We start from the raw sequence: 23,388 nt of genomic DNA, 5'->3' as shown, positions 1-23,388 counted from the left end.
CCCCCGCACTAGAGCAGCGGAAACTGGCTGGTCACTAACAAACCAATGGATGGGTGCTGTGTCCCCCAATAGAAGCTCCGAAATTTTACGGTAAGTCCAAAAATATACTTTTCTCAAGTGCTTCATTGGGGGACACAGGCCGCCGAGCTGCGGGTACCGCCCTGGCGGTTGATGTACGCCAAGGCAGTGGTGTTGTCTGTCTGCACTTGCACCGGAAGGCCCCGAAGTAGGAAACTCCAGTGAAAAAGGCACAGGAAGATCGCACGGAGCTCTAGGATGTTGATAGGGGAGATCGGACTCCGACGGGGTCCAACAGCCCTGAACTGTCTGGTCCCGGAAAACACCTCCTCAGCAGAGGAGACACACGTCCGTGGTCAGAACATGCCAATCGAGAGACAGGAAGGAACAACCCTCCCGGAGAACAGAAGCCACCAAAGGAGGGCGCGGCGAACGAGGAGCGGAAGCATAATCCTGTGCTGGAGAGACAACGAGGATTTGTCCCACAGAGAGGATGGCCCCCTGGAGAGGACGGTACTGAAACAGACACCCCAAGAGTGGAGGAGAACCACCACTGCCACCAGCGTCTTGTTGAAGACTCGAGGAGAAGTCGCCAGTCTGAAGGGTAGGGCGACAAACAAAGTGACCCGCAGGAACAGCGAACCGTAGAAACCTTTGGTGGGCCGGAAAGATCGGAATGTGTAAGTAGGTGTCACGTATGTCCATGGAGGAAAGGAACTCCCCCGGATCCATGGAGGCGACCACTGACTGCAGAGATTCCATTCAAAAATGCCGTAGTCGCACATGACAGTTTAGAAGCTTCAGATCAAGAATAGGACAGACAGTGCAGTCCTTCTTGGGAACCACGAAGAGATTGGAGTAGAACCCCGAAAAACGTTCCCAAGGAGGGAACGGCACGATCACACCCTGGGACAGAAAGCTGCCAAGGGCCACATGAAAAGCTACAGCAAGAGTGGGAGATTGAGGGGGGAGGGACTGGAAAAAAAACGACCCCGGGGAATAGAAGAAAATTCTATTCGATAGCCCTGGGATACAACCTTGTGAACTCAAGCATCCTGAACTTGCGTCAGCCAAACGTCCCCAAAGAGGGACAGGCGACCACCCACCCAAGGAGCTCCTTCCTGCTGCTGTCACCCCTGCTGGGGCCTCTCCTCTGCATCCCGTGCTGCGGACACAGGCAGTGAGTGACACTGGGGGCTCACCTCCAGCTTCTGCTTTGCTCCCTGGGGCTGCTGTGGTGCCCCCTCCAGCCATCTCCTCCCCATCCTATCCCTGTGAAGTGCCAGAGACTCCATCTTGGGCCTCGCTGGTGAGGACCTGGCAGTTTCCCCCTGCGGGCTCTCCACGGTCTGCAGCTACTCCTCACTGCTCAGTCTCCCCCTCCTCTGTGCCTGCAGCTCCAGACCCTGAGCTGTGCTCCATCGGAAGGCTCCCTCAAGTTAAATCAGCTGCTGTTGCCCTAGTGCCTTCTCCCCCTACTCCCCTGGACCCTCTTGCTGCAGCCTTCGCTTCATCTGCCTCTCCCAAACCGCAACAACACCGGCAGACCACCATGTTGCCCTCCGGAGCCCACCGTCTGTCTCCCCCGGGGACTCATCACCCACCCCATGAGCCTTTGGCGTCTGCTGGATCAGCGCCTGCTTCTGTACCCAGGGATGCCGCTCCAGAGTCTGATTTGCCCTGCTCGGGAATATTGCTACCTGCTTCTGCCTTCCCTGATCTCAGCCAGATCTTATCCCAAATTCCCACTAAGTAAGACTTCTGCTCCGTGATTGCTGAGGTTAGGGATGCCTGCCGGGCGGAGATCTCTTCGATGCGCAAGGATCTCCAGCATGTTTCAGACCGGGTGGATGGCTTGGAGGATGCCCATGACCAAACTAGGGCCTACATTACTCAGCTGCACTCTACTATTGCCTCTCAAAAGGGCTTTCCTGGGACCTCCATGCTCAAGTTGAGGACTTGGACAATAGAGGGCGGCGTAATAACATCAGGGAACGAGGTCTGCCAGAGGCTGCCCGTAAGGAGGACCTATTTGTTACTTTGGAGGCTATCTTTAATCTTATCCTCAGTGAACCTGCTATGCACAGGATAAAACTGGACAGAGCCCATAGAGCACTTCGGCTTAAACCTGCCTCAAAAGAGGTAATTTGCTGCGTGCACGACTTTCAAGTCAAGAAGGCTATCATGGCCAAGGCCCGGTCCCTGCGCAATTTTGACTTTGATGGAGCCCCTATTCAGCTCTACCAGGACCTCTCCTGGTTAACTCTCAGGAAGAGGCAAATGTTGCAACCCCTCCTAGAAGTGCACATGCTCTGGTCCATGGTCCACTTCGGTGGTCTGGCCTCTGCATTGGCGTATTGGTCAATGGTTTATTTTATTGCTAACTTTTGTCTTTTATTTGTTCTCGGTGTCTTGTCTGTTTGTTGTCTGTCGGTGTACCCTCTTGTTTCCTCCTGTTTCTCTTCCTTTTTTAGTCTTTTTTCCCGCCTTAGGTTGTTTTCTTCTGCTGCCTCTTCTCGTATCCCAGGTCTGCCGGAGGTTCTTCCATTGCTGCATGAGGACCCTCTTGACTACTTTTGTGAGTTTTGCGCTCCCTACCTTTTCTCTTTCTTCGTCATGGTTAAGTGCGTCTCCTTGAATGTTATGGGGCTGAACTCCCCCTTGCGTTTATTACAAAGGGTATTAGTCGGGCTCCGTACCGATATTGTCTTTCTCCAGGAGATGCACTTTGATCATTCCGGATCCTTTCAATTTCTTCACCATCTCTTCCCCCAGACCTACTCTGCTGTCTCTGAGAGGAAGTCTGCTGGTGTAGCCATTTTGGTTTCCAGGTCCTGCCCACTTCAGGTTTCTCCCTCCTTTCTTGATCCCCAGGGGCGTTTTCTTGTTTTGGAGGGTATTTTGGGTGGGGTCCCACTTCTATTGTGTAATGTCTACGCTCCCAATACTTCCCTAATCCCCTTCATACGTCGGATCCTGGCTAGACTTCATAAACTTCCTTCCTCTGCATGGTTGCTGGGAGGTGACTTCAACCTGATCTTCTCCCCATCCCTGGACCGTCACTCGTTCATAGGGCTCCTCCCACAGCGGCCCAGTTGCGCTTAGCCTCTGTTTTCCGATGGCTTATCCGTGCTTCATCGCTGCATGACCTGTGGCGTATCGACCACCCTACGGAGCGCTCCTTTAGTTTTTATTCTCACCCCCATAAACTGTATACCCGCATTGATTATTTTTTTGGGAACCTCCCCATGGTGCGCATGCTCTCCGCAGCCTCCCTCGATCCCATTTCCTGGTCTGATCACTGCCCTGTGCTTCTTTCTTTCTCCTCTTCCCCTTCCTCTCTCTGCACTTGCCACTGGCGATTGAATGACTCCCTCCTCAAATCCCTGGCTTCCCGTGAGTTGATACAGAAGTGCATCACTGATTATTTCACTGATAATGAGGGCTTGGTTTCCTCCCAGGCTATTCTCTGGGAGGCCCATAAGTCAGTTGTACGTGGTCATTGTATAGCCTTGGGCTCACAGCTTAAGCGTGATGCTCTGGCTAACTCCCAGGAACTCCGGACGGAAATTGCCCGCCTAGAGGCTCTCTTGCTGTCTGCTCCCTCCCTACCGACCTTGTGGAGATTGGTGGCTGCCTGGTCGCGGTTGGGTGACCTGGCCCTTCATAGTCGAGCGTCAATTGCTGATTGCAAGGCAACGCTTCTATGAGAAGGGTAATAAGGCACATAAGATGTTGGGCAGGCGCCTCCGTGACCGGGTGGTAGCCCAATCTCCCTCGGCTCTAAAAGATCCCTCTGGTGTCCTCCACTACCATCCAGCTGTTATCTCTTGCCTCTTTGTTAACTACTATACTAAACTTTATTCTCTTCCCTCCCAACTCCCGTCTGATCCAGTGGAACGGGCTGCGGCCCTTGATTCTTATCTCTCGCAATGTGGTTTACCTGCTTTGTTGTGGGCCGATCGGGAAGTTCTTAATGCGCCCATCACTGGGGACGAACTCTTAGAGGTTCTAAAGTCCTTTCCTACTGGCCGTTCCCCTGGCCCAGATATGGGGGGAGATCCTGCAGTCTTTTTTACATTCTCTTATTGCCCTGATACCTATAGCTGGCAAGGATCCTCACGATTGCTCTAGTTATCGGCCTATTGCTCTCCTTAACTCTGACCTCAAACTGTTCTCTAAGGTGTTAGCAGTCCGACTTAGCTCCTTTCTCCCTTCTCTGATCCATAAGGACCTGGTCGCCTTCATCCCCTGTCGCCAGGATGGTGATAACATCCTGGCGACAGGGGATGAAGGCGACCAGGTCCTGATGGTGGTGGACCTTGCTGATCTGATCATTCGGAGATCCGAGCAGGCTCTCATACTTAGCCACGATGCCGAGAAGGCATTTGATAGATTGGGATGGCCGTTTATGTTTGCTACCCTTCAGAAGTTTGGTATTACGGGTCATTTTTTGACTGCACTGCGGGGTCTCTATTCCTCTCCTACAGCTTCTCTCAAACTCCCTCGTGCTCCTTCTCCAACCTTCCCTTGTTCAATGGGACTCGTCAGGGATAACCGTTGTCCCCCTTGTTTTTTGCACTTTGTATTGAGCCTTTGGCTGCGATGATTCGGGGTGACCCGGACATTACTGGCATTCCCTTGCACGACAGGGATTTCAAGATCTGTCTCTTTGCTGATGATGTGCTTCTTACTCTCACTCATCCCTTGCACTCTCTACCTAGTCTTTATAGGGTCCTTCATGCTTATGGTGTGGTCTCCGGCTATAAGGTCAACCTCTCTAAGTTGGAGGCGCTTCCTCTGAATCTTCCCGTGTCTCTCTCCACTCTTCTTTGCTCCAACTATTCTTTCAAATGGTCCCCATCTGCTCTTAAGTACCTGGGTTTTTTTTATCACCTCTCGCTATTCCTCGCTTTACTCTACCAACTATCTCCCCCTCGAACTCCGTGCTCTTTTGGAAAAGTGGCGCTCTTAGTACATTTCCTTTTTTGGGCGAATCGCGGCGGTGAAAATGACCATACTTCTGAAACTACTGTATTATTTCGAAACGTTGCCAGTTCGGGTGCCACTGTCTGCGCTACGCTCATTTCAAACGACCATTTTTCAATTTATTCGGGATGGGAAGAGGCATCAACTCCCTATGTCTGTCATGATGGCTGGTAGGGCGTTTGGTGGTTTTGCAGTTCCGGACATGGTTAAGTACTACTGGGCTGCCCATCTGCGCCATCTTGCAGCGTGGTCATCTTATCATGCTTATAGCCAATGGATGGAGCTAGAAAAGCTTTGGTTAGCCCCTTTCCACCCCAATACGCTACTCTGGTCTCCACCTGCTTCCACTGTCACCCTATCCCCTTTATTGGGTCTGATGGCATTCCCCAAATATGTCTGGGGCTATTGATCTGTGAAATTTAAACTGTTCTCTACATCTTCTCTCCGGTCTTTCCTTTACCATCCTGACTTTCCCTCCGGCCTCTCTGCCGCCATGGTTTGGGAATGGGGGTCTAGAGGCCTTTTCGCTGGGCGGATGTTGTAGATCATCTCTCTTGCTCCCTACTTCCCTTTTCTCAATTGCTGGGATATCCCCTCTTCTGAATGCTTTCATTATTTGCAGCTGCAACGATTTCTGTCCTCTACCACTGGCTCCTCTGTGGTCTCTATGCCTACTGGGTTTGAGAGGTTGTGCCGTGGAGGGACTCAGATGAGGGGCCATCTCTCCGACATCTACTTACTTCTCCAACCTCCTGTGGGTGTCCCGCTGTCGAAACATTATATGGGTCAGTGGGAAGATGCTCTAAACACTACCATTACTCTCCCTCAATGGAGGGTTATCTGGGAGAGGGCCTCCAAGGCATCTATTTGTACGGCCTCAATACAAACTACTTATGGGATGGTACTAGGGATCGACCGATTATCGGCCGATAATCACGATTTTGGGCATTATCGGTATCGGCAATTACCTTGCCGATAAGCCGATAATGCCCCGCCCCCCCCGCACCGCGACTGCCCCCCCCGACCCACCGCGTCGCACCCCCACCTGTAGTGTCCGGTGCCATTCCGGGTGGAGGGTGCACCGGTCCGTGCTGTCCTTCTCCGGGGGGGTCCTCTTCTCCACTCCGGGCAGGCTCCGGCCTAGTACGCTGCATAGACGCCGCTACGCCGTGACATCAGGTGCGTCGCTGCGCACGGGCGTCACTGCGCAGCGGCGTCTATGCAGCGTACTAGGCCAGAGCCTGCCCGGAGTGGAGAAGATGACCGCCAGAGAAGAAGGGCAGCCCGGACCGGTTCACCCTCCACCCGGAATGGCACCGGACACTACAGGAAGGATGGATGGCCCGGACCACCCTGACAGGTAGTGGAGAGAAGCGGGTGGTGGCGGCGGTGGCCTATGGCACCGCAAAAGCCACTGCAGTGCTTTGATTTAAAGCGCCTGCTTTAAATCAATGACCTGCAGCGGTGTCGAGGGGGGATAAATTGCCGATAACTTATACCGGAATATCGGTATAAGTTATCGGCTATCGGCCCTAACCTCCACCGATTATCGGTATCGGCCCTAAAAAAACAATATCGGTCGATCCCTAGATGGTACCATACACCTGAGCTGTTAAATAGGCTGAATCCTGACACCTCCCCCCACCCCCAATGCTGGCATTGTGGGGTTGGTTTGGGTACGGTATTTCACATATTTTGGTCCTGTCCCCTGATAGTGGAATTCTGGCAGAATTCTGCGGAATTCTGCGGAGATTACTGTCTGATGTAATGGGAGTGTCGGTCCCTCTCGACCCTCTTGTCTATCTTCTCCAGCTTTCTCACCCTGTGATGTCTAAGAAGCTATTTAAGCTCTTTCTGCACATAGTCTTAGCTGCTAAAACTCTCATTGCTAAATGCTGGAAGAGGACCCTCCCCCCTGCTAAATCTGACCTCTTATCTCGCATACGGGAGATTCAGTCTCTGGAATCTTTAACAGCTTCCCTGAATAACTCTGTCCCTTTGTTTCACTCGATCTGGGAGCCCTAGGACCGTTTCTCTGATAGACAACCGCCTTGATACTCTCTTTTCTCTTGCTCTTTCCGCTCTCTCCTTTCAATCTTTCCTATCTACCTCCCTGTGTGTTGTACTGTAACTTTTTGTTGGTCTTGTGCTTTCCCCGGTGTGTGCTCCCCTCCCTTCTCTTGTTTGTGGCCTTGTCCTATATTAGCTGCCGTTAATATGTGCTCTCATTGGTTCTCGTTATTTTCTCTAACAGCTGCCGGTTATGTTGGTCTTGGATGTCAGTGGACCGTTGCTGTCACTGTACTGGCCTGTCCGGATCTAATCACTTGCTCATACGATTGGTTGTATAGCTTTGGTTGTTAACGAGCCCTGACCCTTGTGACATTTGCGCTGTGTTTATTTTTGTTTCAATTTGTAACTATGCAAACTTTTCAATAAAAATTACAGTAAAAAAAACAACTAATCAAGGGGGGAGGTACCTGCTAAAATCCCCTGGCGTAACTGACCAGCCCAGACCGAGAGGGCTTTGGAAACCCAAGTAGAGGCAAAAGCTGGCGACAAGGCCGAACCTGCCGCTTCAAAGGCGAATTTCACCAAATTTTCAATACGCTTATCCGAGAGGCCTTTAAAGGAGGTGGCATTAGCCAGCAGCAGGGTAGTGGATTTAGATAGCCGCGACACAGGAGGGTCCACCGTAGGAGGAGAAGACCACTTCGCCACCAGGTCACTTCGCCACCAGGTCTTGAGGGAAGGAAAAGAGAGCCTGGAGCTTCTTAGACCCATGGAAGCGTTTGTCTGGATGCTTCCAAGCTTCCATCCAACAACACGTCAAATTCTGTGTGAGAGCTGAAAACTTGGGGGTGCCCACTGAGCGCGGCGGTAGGACAATTGAGGGACCGCGCCTGAAGTTCCTGGGTCCTGTAGGTGGAAGGTGTCCCTGACTGCCAACACCAGCCCGTCCACCATGTCTGACATACGGAAGGCCTCTTCCGAGTCAGATGGAGGGTCCAATTCCGAGTCCACAAGCTGCCCTGGGGACCGGGAGCGCACGATAGGTGTTCTGGAATGGGTGGAGGTGGACTGGGAGCGGGGGCGCGGAGACCGAGAGCGGACAGTGGGTGACCGGTTGCGGTGGTGCCTGGAGGAGGTGGAGCCTGGAGGGCCCCACACGGACGGACTCAGGGGAGGTGTCATAGGAGAGGCGGCCCGGACGGACGCAGGAGGGCCACAGAGAATGGCGGGAGGGGGGACCTACCGTCGTCTCCCTGAGAGACGAATGCAAGGAAGACCGCCCCAAAGCGGAAACCACCTCCTTGTGGGTGGAGCCACCGGAAGGCCCAAGCCGCCGGGAACTGCTCTCACTGCCCACAGCCTGGACAGAGGCAGTCAGCGTCACTGAGAATGGATGCGCTCCCTGTGAAGGACGACGGAGCCGTGCGCACGGGATGAGGTGAGCCACATGGCAGAGGACCAGGATGAATATGGAGTGGAGGGAGAGAGAGAAGGAACCCTGCCCCATGAGGAATGAGGGGGGAGAAGGACACCATACTCCCCACATAGAACACAGAACATACTCACCCCTGAAGTCTTTGACCAGCTAGGGCCATCTACCTTAAGCCAGACCCAGCTGGCAAACAGGGGCATATGGGGGACCTGGACCCTGGTTCCACCACCCAGCGCTGGTTGGTGGCGTGGAGGGGTTATTCAGCAATGCACCGTGCCCCTGGCTCACAGGTGGGGGATCAGGCAGTGCCATATGCTCCTGTTGCCCAATGCTAGAAAAATAATAAAGGAAAAAACTAGACACTGAAACTAGGAAAAAAACTTAAGAAATAAGACCAGGCCTGGAGAGCTCCAGACGTTTGTCTGCCTCTTGCTGACACTAAGCTTAAACTGAGTTGCTCAGAACCAGGAGGCGGGTATATCCTGCTGGGAGGAGCAGACTTTCTTTTGTTTTTTTTCCTAGTGTCAGCCTCCTAGCGGCAAGCAGCATATACCCATGTCCTGTGTCCCCCAATGAAGCACTCGAGAAATTATATATATATTTCCCACAGAGACCAAACAAGTCAGCAAGAACATCAACATACAAAATGACAAACATTGCTATAATCTACTAAAAATTTGACAAAATTAAAAGAAGAGAGACCCCTTGCCCACAATGAATTAGCACAAGGCTGATGGGATATGTTCGGTCATACAGTCTGAGGGGCGCACAGCAAATAAAATTGAATGTTCAACAACAAACATTCTGTTCGTAGCCAAAACTGAAATCATTCAGGCTTATGCCTTTACAGAAGTAAAATGTAAATGGCCAAGAAGTAAAATATTTCAGCAAGGATCTACGATAAATATAAATCTATAAGGTAGGGTTTACTCAGTACATCCCAGGTATACGTTAGCATCCTGTCAAAAAGACATGCCGATACAGAGCAACATGTTATTTTGTTTAATTTAACATTACAGCAGACCAAGGCTATTGGGAATGGCAAAATAAACTTATAGCCAAAGAAACTGGCTCAAAGTTTGGATACTGACGTATGCCTTGGATGTATAGCATTAATGTGTTGCGAACCCAGCCTCCGTGCAGTGGGAAAAAATAAATAAAATTTGAGAACTTACATTACAACTATGGTTAATAAACCGAGCGAAATTCCCAAATTTTGTAGCATCAATAATGGTGTCATGATCCACTCTGAACATATAGCTGCTCCCGATTCCTTCATCCTCATATCGCTTCTCCCTCATATCAGCAATGACCTGACATGAAAGAAAGAAAAGGATTACTCAAAAAAATGGTCCTGGATTAAAAAATACCTTAAATCTTGCGGGTAACTTTGGCTTACCTGACGAATATTCTGTCCCACATATTCAATGACCATTTCATCTGCAGCAATTGGCTCCATGGCAAAAAGGCCCCAGTCATGAATATGGCTCTTGCAGAAACGTATTTTTTTCTTACGAAACTGAAACAGAGCAAAAATTTTTGTGGAGGTTTATACATTTTTTTCTGTTTGTCACTAATTTGACTACAAAAAGGCAAATTATGGCAAGTTCTACGGCATGCCATATAAATAAAGCTACAGTATTCTTTCCTAAAAAAAAAAAATTTGCCTCAAAAAGGAGAATAGTGCTGGAAAAACAGTATTCACCAAAAATTGGTTTACACATTTATAACCTGTTTTAGGCTGCATGCACACCGCGTGTTTGCAATACAGTTCCCGCATCAGGTTTTTGATGAAAAACGGATTCCTCAAAACCTGACTAAACTGTATCAAAACGTGTGTACAAAATTTAACCCATATAAGGTTGAAAACCATATACAGTTTGAAAAATGGTGTCCGATTGCATCAGTTTTTGAAGAAAAAAAACGTACACGTTTTTAACTTTTCACTCCATTTTGAATAAAGTTTCACTCGTTTGATTGAAATTCCAAGAAAAAAAAAAACTGTACAAAGGCAAAAAACGTATGGTGAAAACCAGATGGAACCGTACGCACATACAGTTCTGTACGGTTCCCATTGACTCCCATGTTAAAAAAATATATAATTTTATACGATTAAATACAGTTTTTCACCCAGACCAAAAAACATGGTAGACTACAGTTTTGGGTACGGGTAAAAAAACAAACAAACAAACAAAACCGTATAAGATGCAAAATGGACTAAACCGGATAATGTGTTTGACATACGGTTTACAATGTTAAGTCAATGCATACAGTTTTCTATATACACTTGCAAAAATGTGGTGTGCATGCACCCTTAGACATTTTTTTGCACCTCGTCCAAAAAGGCTTAGGCAATGGTCTCACGGTGGAATTTCTGATTAGAATTCCGCTCAGAAATTCCTCTGCAGCAGTGTCCCATTGAAATTATTGCCATTCTTCTGCACTGTGCACTATGTTGCAGATGCTTATGACACGGAAATCTCGATTCTGACATCCGCAGAAACATTAAAGGGGTTATCCAGGAAAAAACTTTTTTTTTTATATATCAACTGGCTCCAGAAAGTTAAACAGATTTGTAAATGACTTCTATTAAAAAAATCTTAATCCTTTCAGTACTTATGAGCTTCTGAAGTTTAGTTGTTCTTTTCTGTCTAAGTGCTCTCTGATGACACGTGTCTCGGGAACCGCCCAGTTTAGATGAGGTTTGATACGGGGATTTGCTTCTAAACTGGGCGGTTCCCGAGACACATGTAATCAGAAAAGAACAACTCAACTTCAGAAGCTCATAAGTACTGACAGGATTAAGATTTTTTAATAGAAGTAATTTACATATCTGTTTAATTTTCTGGAGCCAGTTGATATATATATATATAAAAAAGTTTTTTTCCTGGATAACTCCTTTAAAACCTGTTCAATGTTTCTGCAGATTACACTCAGAAGTGCATTGCTGTCTATGGGGATGGCACATTTCAGAGACGTCCTAGTGCTGTTGAATCAAGCATATGTGCAGAATGCTTGGCGATATTTTCCAGCAAACATTTTGCAAATTTTCAGTTGTGTGAACATGCTCTTAGTATAAAGTGGTTGTGTTGTAAAGGGGACAAGGCTTATAAGAAACACTGTGCCCCAAAAAGCGCAACATTTTGCCACACATTTCTGGCATGAAAGTAAGCAAACTAAAAATGTGTGTAAAGTTGGACTAGACTGTGCCATATTGCTTTAGTGGCTCTAGCCACTGTTACAAACCTGGGACATTTTTAGACTGTCTCAAAAAGGTACCACACAGACTGCAAGATGGGTCCCATATGACAGAAAGGACAATGCATGGACAGAGATGAAAGAAGCATTATAGAGCTCCAAAACAGGTGTGTACATTAGATTGTGTGCAAATACAGTCATGGCCCTAAGTGTTGACACCCCTGAAAAATTTTCAAGAAAATGAAGAATTTCTCACAGAAAAGGATTGCAGTAACATGTTTTGCTATACACATGTTTATTCCCTTTGTGTGTATTGGAACTTAACAAAAAAAAGGGAGGAAAAAAAGCAAATTGGACATAATGTCACACCAAACTCCAAAAATGGGCTGGACAAAATTATTGGCACCCTCAACTTAATATTTGGTTGCCCACCCTTTGGATAAAATAACTGAAATCAGTGGCTTCCCATAACCATCACATTCCGGCTTCTTACACCTCTCAGCCGGAATGTTGGACCACTCTTCTTTTGCAAACTGCTCCAGGTCTCTCTTATTGGAAGGCGCCTTTTCCCAAACAGCAATTTTAAGATCTCTCCAAAGGTGTTCAATGGGATCTAGATCTGGACTCATTGCTGGCCACTTCAGAACTCTCCAGCGCTTTGTTGCCATCCATTTCTGGGTGCTTTTTGACGTATGTTTGGGGTCATTGGGGGGCATTTATCAAAGGATTTATGTGTTTTTTTTCATGTAACTTTGGCACAATACTTTGGTGCAGTGTCTTTTTGTGCCAAAGTTTGGCGCATCTTCTCCACTGTCAACTTTCTCAGAATCACACGGTCCTGTGTGTGATTTTAACTTTAGTCAGTAATTCATCATTTGCGCCAATTGATCTTTGGCGTAATTTTGGCGCAAATCCCGGCCAAGAAATTTTGCACTTGGAAAACACACTTAGCAATGTCAGAAAATGTAAAGGCGTCAAAATACATTTAAAAGGGCTGCTCAATACAACCCCAAAACATTATTGAACCTCCACCATATTTCACTGTAGGTACTGTGTTCTTTTCTTTGTAGGCCTCATTCAGTTTTCGGTAAACAGTAGAATGATGTGTTTTACCAAAAACCTCTATCTTGGTCTCATCTGTCCACAAGATGTTTTCCCAAAAGGATTTTGGTTTACTCAAGTTTATTTTGGCAAAATGTAGTCTTGCTTTTTTATGTCTCTGTGTCAGCAGGGGGGTCCTCCTGGGTCTCCTGCCATTGAGTTTCATTTCATTTAAATGTTGATGAATAGTTTGCGCTGACACTGATGCTCCCTGAGCCTGCAGCTTGAATATCTTTGGAACTTGTTTGGGGCTGCTTATCCACCATCTGGACTATCCTGCATTGACACCTTTCATAAATTTTTCTCTTCCGTCCAAGCCCAGTGAGATTAGCTACAGGGCCATGGGTTGCAAACTTCTTGATAATGTTGCACACTGTGGACAAAGGCAAATCTAGATATCTGGAGATGGACTTGTAATCTTGAGATTGTTGTTTTTTTTTCACTATTTTGGTTCTCAAGTCCTAAAACACTTCTCTGCTCCTCTATCTGCTTTCAGGTGTGATTTTTATATTGCCCATACCTGTTACTTGCCCCAGATGAGTTTAAAGGAGCATCACATACTTGAAACAATCTTATTTCTCCACAATTTTGAAAGGGTGCCAATAATTTTGTCCAGTACATTTTTGGAGTTTGGTGTGACATTATGTCCAATTTGCTTTTTTTCATCCCTTTTTTGGTTTAGTTCCTAAACACACAAAGGGAATAAACATGCGTATAGCAAAACACGTGTTACTGCAATCCTTTTCTGTGAGAAATACTTCATTTTCTAGAAAAAATTCAGGGGTGCCAACATTTACAGCCATGACTGTATATCCAATATGACAGAGCCATACGGCAGTCTGTGTGCAGCTAAAACAGTGTGTACTCATTAAAACTAGGGGTATGAATCGCCAAGAATTTGGTGATACGATTCGAAATCGCGATACCAGTGTGGCGATTCGATATATCCCGGTATATCGCGATACCGTCTAGGTGACGATACATCGCGATATATCCCGATACATCGCCCACCAGGGAGCATTCACAGATCCCTTTAGATGCCGCTGTCAGCTTTGTCAGCGGCCATCTAGTAGTCAGACACGCACTTTTCTCACTTTATCCCGTCCGGGCTGCAAAATAAAAGAAAACACACTTTCTCTTACCTGCCAACGAGCCCCCGTAGCTCCGGTACAGGTGTTCGGTCCCCGGGCTGTATTCTTCTTACTTCCTGTTATCCCGGCACGTCACACGGAGCTTCAGCTTATCACCAGCCGAGGCGGGACATCGCTGCGGCTGGTGATAGGCTGAAGCTCAGTGTGACGTGCCGGGCTAACAGGAAGTAAGAAGAATACAGCCCGGGGACCGAACACCTGTACCGGAGCTACGGGGGCTCAAATAAAATTAGAAAAGTGCGCGCCGGACTACTCCTTTAATAGCCAGCCGCGGCTGGCTATTAGCGGCGCCCCCCGGCTACTGAGAACAGCCGGGGGCTGCAGAGTATGGAGCGGGCAGGAGTCCGCTCCATACACAATGCAGAGCACCGCATGCTGGATATTAGCGGCGGTGATGCATCAGCGGCCCTCGGCTACTGAAATCAGCTGGGGGTCGCAGAGTACAGGGCGGGCACGAGTCGGAGCCCACTCCGTACACCCAGAGCGCCACCGCGTCAGATCCGGCCTGCCCGGCTCCACAAATGTGGAACTTGTATCTCCTGATGCCCGGGACATAGTGTTCCGGGCGTCAGGAGATACAAATTCCACATCCCTAAAAGAATCGATTCAAAAATATTTTGAATCAATTTAGTATCGCTAAGTGAAAAAATCGTGATAATCGCGCAAATCGATTTTTTCTTACATCCCTAATTAAAACCCTCTGAAATTAAATGACATTGTATTTATTCATTGACTAAACAAGTGACAAAAGATCAACTAACATCATAAAAAATAAACACATAAAAAACCCAGAATTTGATTTCATACCTTGAGTTGATTAAATTTAAGCAGATCACTGTCACAGCTTCCAGTGAAAGAGGAGAGCAACCTACGCTGTTCTGATCTTCTCTCCGAGCCTGCTCTGGTTGAGGTGTGAGGCTGAGCTGGGATGCTCTTCCCCTGGTCGGAGAAATGGATATGTGTTAGACGATCAATAGGGGGTAAAATATGTACATTACACCATCAGCAAATTCAGATCTGGGAATGTATTGCATTTTTAAGCTATAATACATTCCCTACTATCCATATTAGTCAGGAGCAGAACAGCTACTATTATTAGATCCAAGTCTGCAGTCTGTTCTGTGCTTTTACCTGGGTATCATTTAAAGGTTCTTCAGTCATAGAGCGATTGTTGATGAGGTATTTTAACTTGTCCTTCTTATCAATTTTATAATATCCCTCACTACGAGCGCAGCCAGTAAGATGATCACGTAACCCATCATCTCGTTTCTTTTTCTTGGGGGAAGAAACACTGGTTGGTGGGCAAAACAGTCAAGGAATACAGATACACGTGTCCTTCTAAATTAAAGAACTTACAGTATGAAACATAAATGGTCTATACACTATATAATTGTGCTATAAACTGCTAGTATGAATGCACCATTAGTTTATTCGCTGATTTTACCAAGTATAATATAAAAAGTGGTATGCTATGTTCCGGAACACTATTAAAGGGGTACTCCGCCCCTAGACATCTTATCCCCTATCCAAAGGATAGGGGATAAGATGTCTGATTGCGGGAGGCCCGCTGCTGGGGACCCCCCGCGATCTCCCTGCTGCACCCGGCATTAGTTTAGAACATTGGGTGCAGCGCTGGAGGCTCGTGACATCTCAGCCACACCCCCTCTATGCAAGTCTATGGGAGGGGGCGTGACGGCCGTTACGCCCCCTCCCGTAGACTAGCATTGAGGGGGGCATGGCCATGACGTCATAAGCTGGGAATGACCGTGATGTCACGAGCCTCCGCCCCGCATCGGCGGTCATCCAGCACGGAGCAAAGTTCGCTCTGTGCACCGGATGTCTGGGGTGCCTCAGCCGAGATAGCCGCGGGACCCCTGTGATCAGACATCTTATCCCCTATCCTTTGGATAGGGGATAAGATGTCTAGGGGTGGAGTACACTCCATTTGGCAGCAATCACAGCCAGCGCATATGCCTTGGAAAATTTGCAAAGAAATTTGTAGATTGGGTACGATAAACATTTTTGTATAATAATACAATCTAGAGGACACATGTGAATGGGACCTTACAATGCTGGCATGCAAGTTAGCAGCTTAACAGAAAGGTGTTGGTCAAAGGCAGAAACATTTTCCACAACAGGAAAATTTTTTGCTCATGGATAATTATTCTTATTGTGGCAAATATTGTGTGCTGTCTCTCTATGTCTTTTTGTTTGATGATAGTCCCACTACAAAACTGTAAAGCATGAAAAATAAGTGTTCAACCCAATAAAGCAGATGGAATTGATTATTATTAGGACTGAAGAACAATGCATTCAGAAGGTTCAAAATCTTTTTTTATCTACAGGGAGACAGTTTACTTCATTACAGTGGGGCAAAAAAGTATTTAGTCAGCCACCAATTGTGCAAGTTCTCCCACTTAAAAAGATGAGAGTCCTGTAATTTTCATCATAGGTATACCTCAACTATGAGATATATAATGAGAAAAAAAAATCCATAAAATCACATTGTCTGATTTTTAAAGAATTTAGTTGCAAATTATGGTGGAAAATAAGTATTTGGTCACCTACAAACAAGCAAGATTTCTGGCTCACACAGACCTGTAACAACTTCTTTAAGAGTCTCCTCTGTCCTCCACTCGTTACCTGTATTAATGGCACCTGTTTGAACTTGTTATTAGTATAAAAGACCTCAAACAGTCACACTCCAGACTCCATTTTGGCCAAAACCAAAGAGCTGCCAAAGGACACCAGAAACAAAATTGTAGACCTGCAACAGTCTGGAAAGACTGAATCTGCAATAGGCAAGCAGCTTGGTGTGAAGAAATCAACTGTGGGATCAATTATTAGAAAATGGAAGACATACAAGACCACTGATAATCTCCCTCAATCTGAGGCTCCACCCAAGATCTTAGCCTGTGGTGTCAAAATGATCACAGGAACAGTGAGCAAAAATCTCACAACCAACACGGGGGATCCTAGTGAATGACCTGCAGAAAGCTGGGACCAAAGTAACAAAGGCTACCATCAGTAACAAACTATGCCACCAGGGACCCAAGTCATGCAGTGCCAGACGTGTCCCCTACTTAAACCAGTACATTTCCGGGCCCGTCTGAAGTTTGCTAGAGAGTATTTGGATGATCCAGAAGAGTATTTGGAGAATGTCATATGGTCAGATGAAACCAACATAGAACTTTTTGGTAAAAACTCCACTCGTCGTGTTTGGAAGAAAAAGAATGCTGAGTTGCAACCAAAGAACACCATACCTACTGTGAAGCACGGGGGTGGAAACATCATGCTTTGTGGCTGTTTTTCAGCTAAGGGACCAGGATGACTGATCCGTGTAAAAGAAAAGAAAGAATGGGGCCATTTATCGTGAGATTTTGAGTGAAAACCTCCTTCCATCAGCAAGGGCATTGAAGATGAAACGTGGCTGGGTCTTTAAGCATGACAATGATCCCAAACACACAAACCGGGCAGGTGGAGTGGCTTTGTAAGAAGCATTTCAAGGTCCTGGAGTGGCCTAGCCAGTCTCCAGATCTCAACCCCATAGGAAACCTTTGGAGGGAGTTGAAAGTCCGTGTTGCCCAGGGACAGCCCCAAAACATCACTGCTCTAGAGGAGATCTGGATGGAGGAATGGGCCAAAATACCAGCAACAGTGTGTGAAAACCTTGTGAAGACTTACAGAAAACGTTTGACCTCTATCATTGCCAACAAAGGGTATATAACAAAGTATTGAGATAAACTTTTGTTATTGACCAAATACTTATTTTCCACCATAATTTGCAAATACATTCTTTAAAAATCAGACAATGTGATTTTATGGATTTTTTTTCTCATTATGTCTCTCATAGTTGAGGTATACCTATGATGAAAATTACAGGCCTCTCATCTTTTTAAGTGGGAGAACTTGCCCAATTGGTGGACTATTGGGGACTAAATACTTTTTTGCCCCACTGTACCATTTTGGTTGCTTTCTACTACTAGCTATAAGGAACTATATTTCAGGTACACCTAAATAAATAAATAAAATAACTAACATAAATTTGCTTCTCAAGTGGTCCAGCTGGTTACTAAAGTTTACAGTACAGTGGCCTCTTATGTTACAATATTAATTGGTTCCAGGATTACCATTGTATGTTGAGACAATAACTATGGAAACCTGGTAATTGGTTTTAAAGGGGTACTCCGCTGCTCAGCATTTGGAACAAACTGTTCCGTACGCTGGAGTCGGAGCTGGGAGCTTATGACATCATAGCCCTGCCCCCTCATGTCACGCCCCGTCCCCTCAATGCAAGTTTATGGGAGGGGGCGTGACAGCCTGGCACAGGTAAAGAGTAGTACAGAACATGTAGAACCTCCCTGTACTGTAGGGAGGCCCTAACAGACAGTTAGTCAGTGTATGCACTTGAGTAATGTAGGTGTTTTTCAAGTGAAATGCCCATTCTGATTGGCCAGTTCCTTTCAGATCTGGACTGTACATAGCATTGTATGTTGAGTTTGTTTTTAAGTTACAATGGGCCAGAAAAGGCCATTGTATGTTAAAAATAATGTAACCTGAGGCCATTGTAGGTTTAGGAACCACAAAATTGTGTTCACCATTGTATAAGATGAAAGGAAGGTACATTACATACAAACTGGGAGCCCTCACTTTGGAACACAGAAGTGCCAGCTGGAGAAAGTAATCAAGAGACTAAATTGTCATACTTTTGCAGTACTGAGATATAACATACTATAAGAATAACACACATTTTGTTTTGCAGATAAAACTGCCATTTTTCTAAAATCGGAAAGGAATGAAAATAAACAAATTCATAATTAAGTAAATAGGCCAAAGAGCGCAATTTTCTAAAAAGGATATCAGGATGGTAAACCCATAGGGTGTCATTGAGCCAATCCATGCCATTGTCTTGTTGTAGTAACCGATCATAAGTAACACACACGTACTTGACATCTTCTTCATCAATCCCCCTATTCCATATGTCATACAGAATGCTCATCTCCTCAAACTCTGACCGGGGCTTGAAGAGAGCCCGATGAGGAGAAAATTCAGGAGAACCTAAAACGTCCTCATACTTCTTTTTTAGCCTCCAATTTCTTGGTTTCTTGAGTTTAGTAAGGTCATCCTCTTCCTTTATTTCCTCCCTCCATTGGTTCTCCAACTCTTTTAATGGGACCTTCTGGTTTATGGCTTCATAGTTAGGGATATGACAGTTTTCCTCATTCCTGAAGTCTAGTGGAACTGCTGCAGGATCTTTAATTCCACAGATGTCACTAGTCTGATCAATTATGACAGATTTTTCCAGAGAAACATCTACTAATTCACTAATGGGGAGAGCCTCTGAGTTTTTCTCAATGTTTTCCTCTGTTGGTAAGGTGGAAGGTGGGGGCCTTTTAGGTCGCCCAGGCTTCCTCCTACCAGTAGGAGGGAGAGTAGGTGAAGGTGCAGATTCTTCTGTGGTAGGCAGCGGTCCTTTTGCGAGTTCTGTCTCACTCTCTTCACTTAATAATTTATCATCAAAAAAATAGGATGGAGTTTCAGATGATTCCAGATCATCACCCGTTAACCTGATATCCGTTTGGAGATCCCCTCTTGGAGGACTTGCAAATGGGATGGGAGAAGGTACATTATTCATGATTAAGGAAGCACTGGCTGGTTCTTTAAATGATTTGTCATCCGGTTCGTCAACTGAGGGTTTCTTACTTGATGGATGACATGGGAAGGTAGCATTAGATTCAGGGAAGGTTGGAGTGAAATTAAAGTCTCTTCCTGGAGTCCTTGGAATACCACTGTTTATTATACCAGGTGACTGAGAAAGGTAGGAGAATGGGCTTCCAGGAATGTGTGGAGAAGTAAGAGTTAAACTAATACCAGTGAGGGGTGCATCACTACCAGGTGTAGCTGGCACAGTATCAGTGCTCTGGGATTTCTCAAGGTGAGAAGATTTGGCAGCAAATTCTCTGCCTGGCGTCCTTGGAAGTTCCTCCTCGGAAAGCATTTTTGTGACTGCCAAGTGGCCAATGATCTTTTCAGGATGTACAGGTAGGTCCTCTTCCTTATTGTGAGCCTGAGTCAAAGGAAGTGCAGTAAGAGCTACTTTGGGGACAGATGGAAGAACCACCTCTAAATCCGAATGTGCAGCTGTGTCTCGTCCAGGTGTCCGAGGGCACGGTACTTCATCCTCTGCAATAAAAGGTGCCAACTTGGCATGCAGTTGTCGGGTATCAGAAGAGATTTCTTCAGGTTTCAGAAGGACGCTTGCTTCCCCAAAAGCTCCAGTAGGTGTTAGAGGTCGTATTACATTCTCCTGGGCCTCAACAGTTGGAATATCCAGAATAGGCTCCAAGTGCAGCTCCACATACACTTCAGATGGGTCTTCTGCATAAAAATAAAGTTATTTAATAAAAGGAATATTCTGAATGCTAAGTTATCACAGTATTTTGCAATTCTCTCTCTACAATTTATACGCATGGTAATTTCATAATTCATTAAACAACTGCAGTAAACAAGATGAAGTAGAAGTGAGATAAGTCATGTGTGATGCATCTAATTAGAGGAAAAAAAGGGACATAAATCACTAAAAAAAATAACAGAAAAAAGGCAAACTTACTGGTTACTGATACAAAGGCAGCTTAGGCACCTGAACTGTCCTTGTATCAGTAACCAGTAAATATGTCTATTCATAGGAAGACGGAAACAATTAGGCATGGTTCACATCTGTGTCGGAGGCTTATTTTTGTTTTTACAAATCTATGCACTGGTGAAGATGCTTGACTACAACATGCAACAGTCCAATTATAAGGGAAACTGACAGCTGGTTTACCTGCACTAAACCCACATGATTATAGAGCGGGTAAACCTGATTAAAACGAAGTATCACTTACCCTGATCGGTGACCCTTCGCACAACGAAGATGGGCGCTCGCTTTCTGAGCTTTGTTGCCTCCATCCTCCTTGCTCAGATAAGCCCTCCCACCTCTTGAATATGAATAAATCTTCACTCTTATGTCCTAATGACGCAAAAGTCTATTACCACGTGAGCGCTCTGCTAGAACAGCAGAGCACAAGTGCCGCTCTCTCCTCTTTACTATTATGTTCCTATAACAGGAGAATGAAAACACACACATATATATATATTTATATATATATGTGCGCAAGAGGTGGGAGGGCTTATCTGAACACCGCGGAAGAAGGCAGCTCCTGCCTCCATTGCATGAAGGACGGCATTAGCCTGTTAGCATTGGTGCTATAACTCTGGCACGGGACTAGCGATCAGGGTAAGTGATACCTCATTTTAATTCGGTTCACCACCACTATAACCCTATCGGGTTTAGTTTGGGTGATACCGCCAAAACTGTTTCTGCAGAATCATATAGTTCAATAATTTGACAAACGTACATGAAGAAAGCTAAAAATTCATAGCAATCACATGCAAACAGTAATCCCACATATAAATGTCATTGTCCAATTGTCATGCAAATCCATTGGGTTTCCCCCCTATTACTATGAAGTAACACTGAATATTGGATTAAAGTCTAGACCAGTGTTTCCCAACTGGGGTGCCTCCAGCTGTGGAAAACTACAACTCCCAGCATGCTGGGAGTTGTAGTTTTGCAACAGCTGGAGGAATCCTGGTTGGAAAGCACTGTTCTAGACACTAATTTAAAAGTTAAAGTCTGGTAAGTTTTACCTTCATTTGATGGCGATGGAGCTTTTTGCATATCATTTCCATCATCCACTTCTAGAGTCCTGTCTGGCAGGTCCTTGCAGGGGGTGTCTGGTTCTATTAATTCTTTGGAATAAACTGCTGGTGTATCCAAATCACTGTTTACTACTGAAACTTCCTCCACAGTTGATGGTGCAGGATGTTCCACACCTTCACCATCATCCATTATCTCTTCCACCACAGAAGCTTTGGCTGGACTACTCTGCCCAGAAAGATCTTTAAAAACATCATCTTCACCAGCCATATCATCATCTAGTTCTACATCAATTTCCTCATCTTCATCATATTCTGACTCTTCCTCTTCATCATCCTCATCATCATCTTCAGACTCAGAACTAGATTCATATTCTGAAGAGTCATCACTTTCATCAGAGGAATCTGCTTCAGCTTTAGAGGAGGCCATGCTGGTTACATCTTCTACAAAAAAGAAAAAGAAAGTCAATATTGTTGCGGACGATGTCTAATACTGTTAATATTTGGTATGTATGGTCTCCTAATCAGTTTATTTTCAGTTTTATTAAACACCGGGCTGTGTGCTGTCTGCATGTCTCCATTAAAAAACAAAAACTACAAAATCACTGATCAATTGATATAATGGTAAAAACACATTGGGTCATTTCTATCAGCATCAGCATACATATCTATACCATGCATACCCTACAGCACCCCCCCCCCCCCTATGACAGCGAAGTCCCTGCAATGTCAGCACTAACCAAAAATAATCTGGATACTGCAGTCTGGTCACATTGAAGCTTGGATAATAGACCGGAGCATGGTCAATACTGGTCAAAAAGCATTTTTGTATTACAAATAAAGAAAGATACAATTCTGGTAAATTACCATCGTCTGAGTCTTGTTCCTCCTTCCCACTTGTTTCTGCATCATCATCCTCTTCCTCATGTTCAACATAATGCTGACAGAACATAGTAATGTAAATAAATGTGTCAAAGATTTATTTAAAAAAAAAATATACAGGAATTTTCCATATTAAACCTTTTCATGTTTTAAAAATAAAAATAAACGTTAAACAAAAAGTAAACAAATCTACAAGATATCTAATTAACGTTAATCAGAAAATAATAGTATGAAAGTATAACTTCGTCTGGGAGTACATGTCTATCAGCTTTGCATTGTAAGATTTCCTAATTCCTCTTTGCTTTGTAAAGTTGTATAATCTATTTCTAAGCCATTCCATATGGCTTTGCCCTCTTGTTTGGAGTTATCCATGTACCAGGGATGTTTTACAGTGCAAAAAGTTTTTTTTTTTGCAGAATTTCCAAATATTTGGCTAAATTCATTTAACATGCACAATCCTTCTAGGGTATGCTGCAAAGGAACCTCTTAATAGAGGTGATGATGCCACTACCAATATGCTGTATAGTGGGGATGGAATGTAGCATTTTACTAGTGGGAAGAGGCATAAGATAGCCCCTCAAAATATAGTCAGGTATGTAGCACTGCTTCTACAGACCAAGCATGCTAGTGCTTTTTATATTAAAGGGGTACTCCGGCGCTAAGACATCTTATCCCCTATCCAGCAAAGGGTGCTGCGTGCAAGATCACGGGGGTCCCCAGCGGCGGGACCCCCGCGATCTTGCACGCAGCACCCCGTTATAATTAGTCCCTGGAGCATGTTCGCTCCGGGTCTGATTACTGGCGATCACGGGGGCCGGAGCATTGTGATGTCACGGCCCCGCCCCTGTGTGACTTCATGCTCCGCCCCCTCAACAGCTGTCACACCCCTCCCATAGGCTTGCATTG

At 45.7% G+C, this 23,388-nt stretch overlaps 1 protein-coding gene across 3 annotated transcripts in view; it reads right to left on the bottom strand.

The window, feature by feature from the left end:
- SETD1B (SET domain containing 1B, histone lysine methyltransferase) overlaps positions 1–23,388 on the bottom strand; it is a 114,469-nt gene that overhangs the window by 28,106 nt on the left and 62,975 nt on the right. For all 3 annotated transcript variants that reach the window (XR_008847058.1, XM_056534919.1, XM_056534908.1), the window contains exons 11-17: positions 22,468–22,540; positions 21,592–22,044; positions 18,763–20,280; positions 15,034–15,200; positions 14,710–14,841; positions 9,852–9,971; positions 9,628–9,765 (exon numbers count right to left, since the gene is read on the bottom strand). Coding sequence is in view for 2 of the 3 variants with exons in the window: in XM_056534919.1 (XP_056390894.1) it covers positions 9,628–9,765; positions 9,852–9,971; positions 14,710–14,841; positions 15,034–15,200; positions 18,763–20,280; positions 21,592–22,044; positions 22,468–22,540 (2,601 nt within the window). In the remaining variant the exon portion in view is untranslated. The remainder of the gene's footprint in view (positions 1–9,627; positions 9,766–9,851; positions 9,972–14,709; positions 14,842–15,033; positions 15,201–18,762; positions 20,281–21,591; positions 22,045–22,467; positions 22,541–23,388) is intronic.

The sequence above is a fragment of the Hyla sarda genome, chromosome 1 (assembly GCF_029499605.1).
Source record: "Hyla sarda isolate aHylSar1 chromosome 1, aHylSar1.hap1, whole genome shotgun sequence".
NCBI classification, from domain to species: domain Eukaryota; kingdom Metazoa; phylum Chordata; class Amphibia; order Anura; family Hylidae; genus Hyla; species Hyla sarda.
Note: the sequence above shows the minus strand (reverse complement) of the source record. Positions and strands in the feature narration are given on the sequence as shown.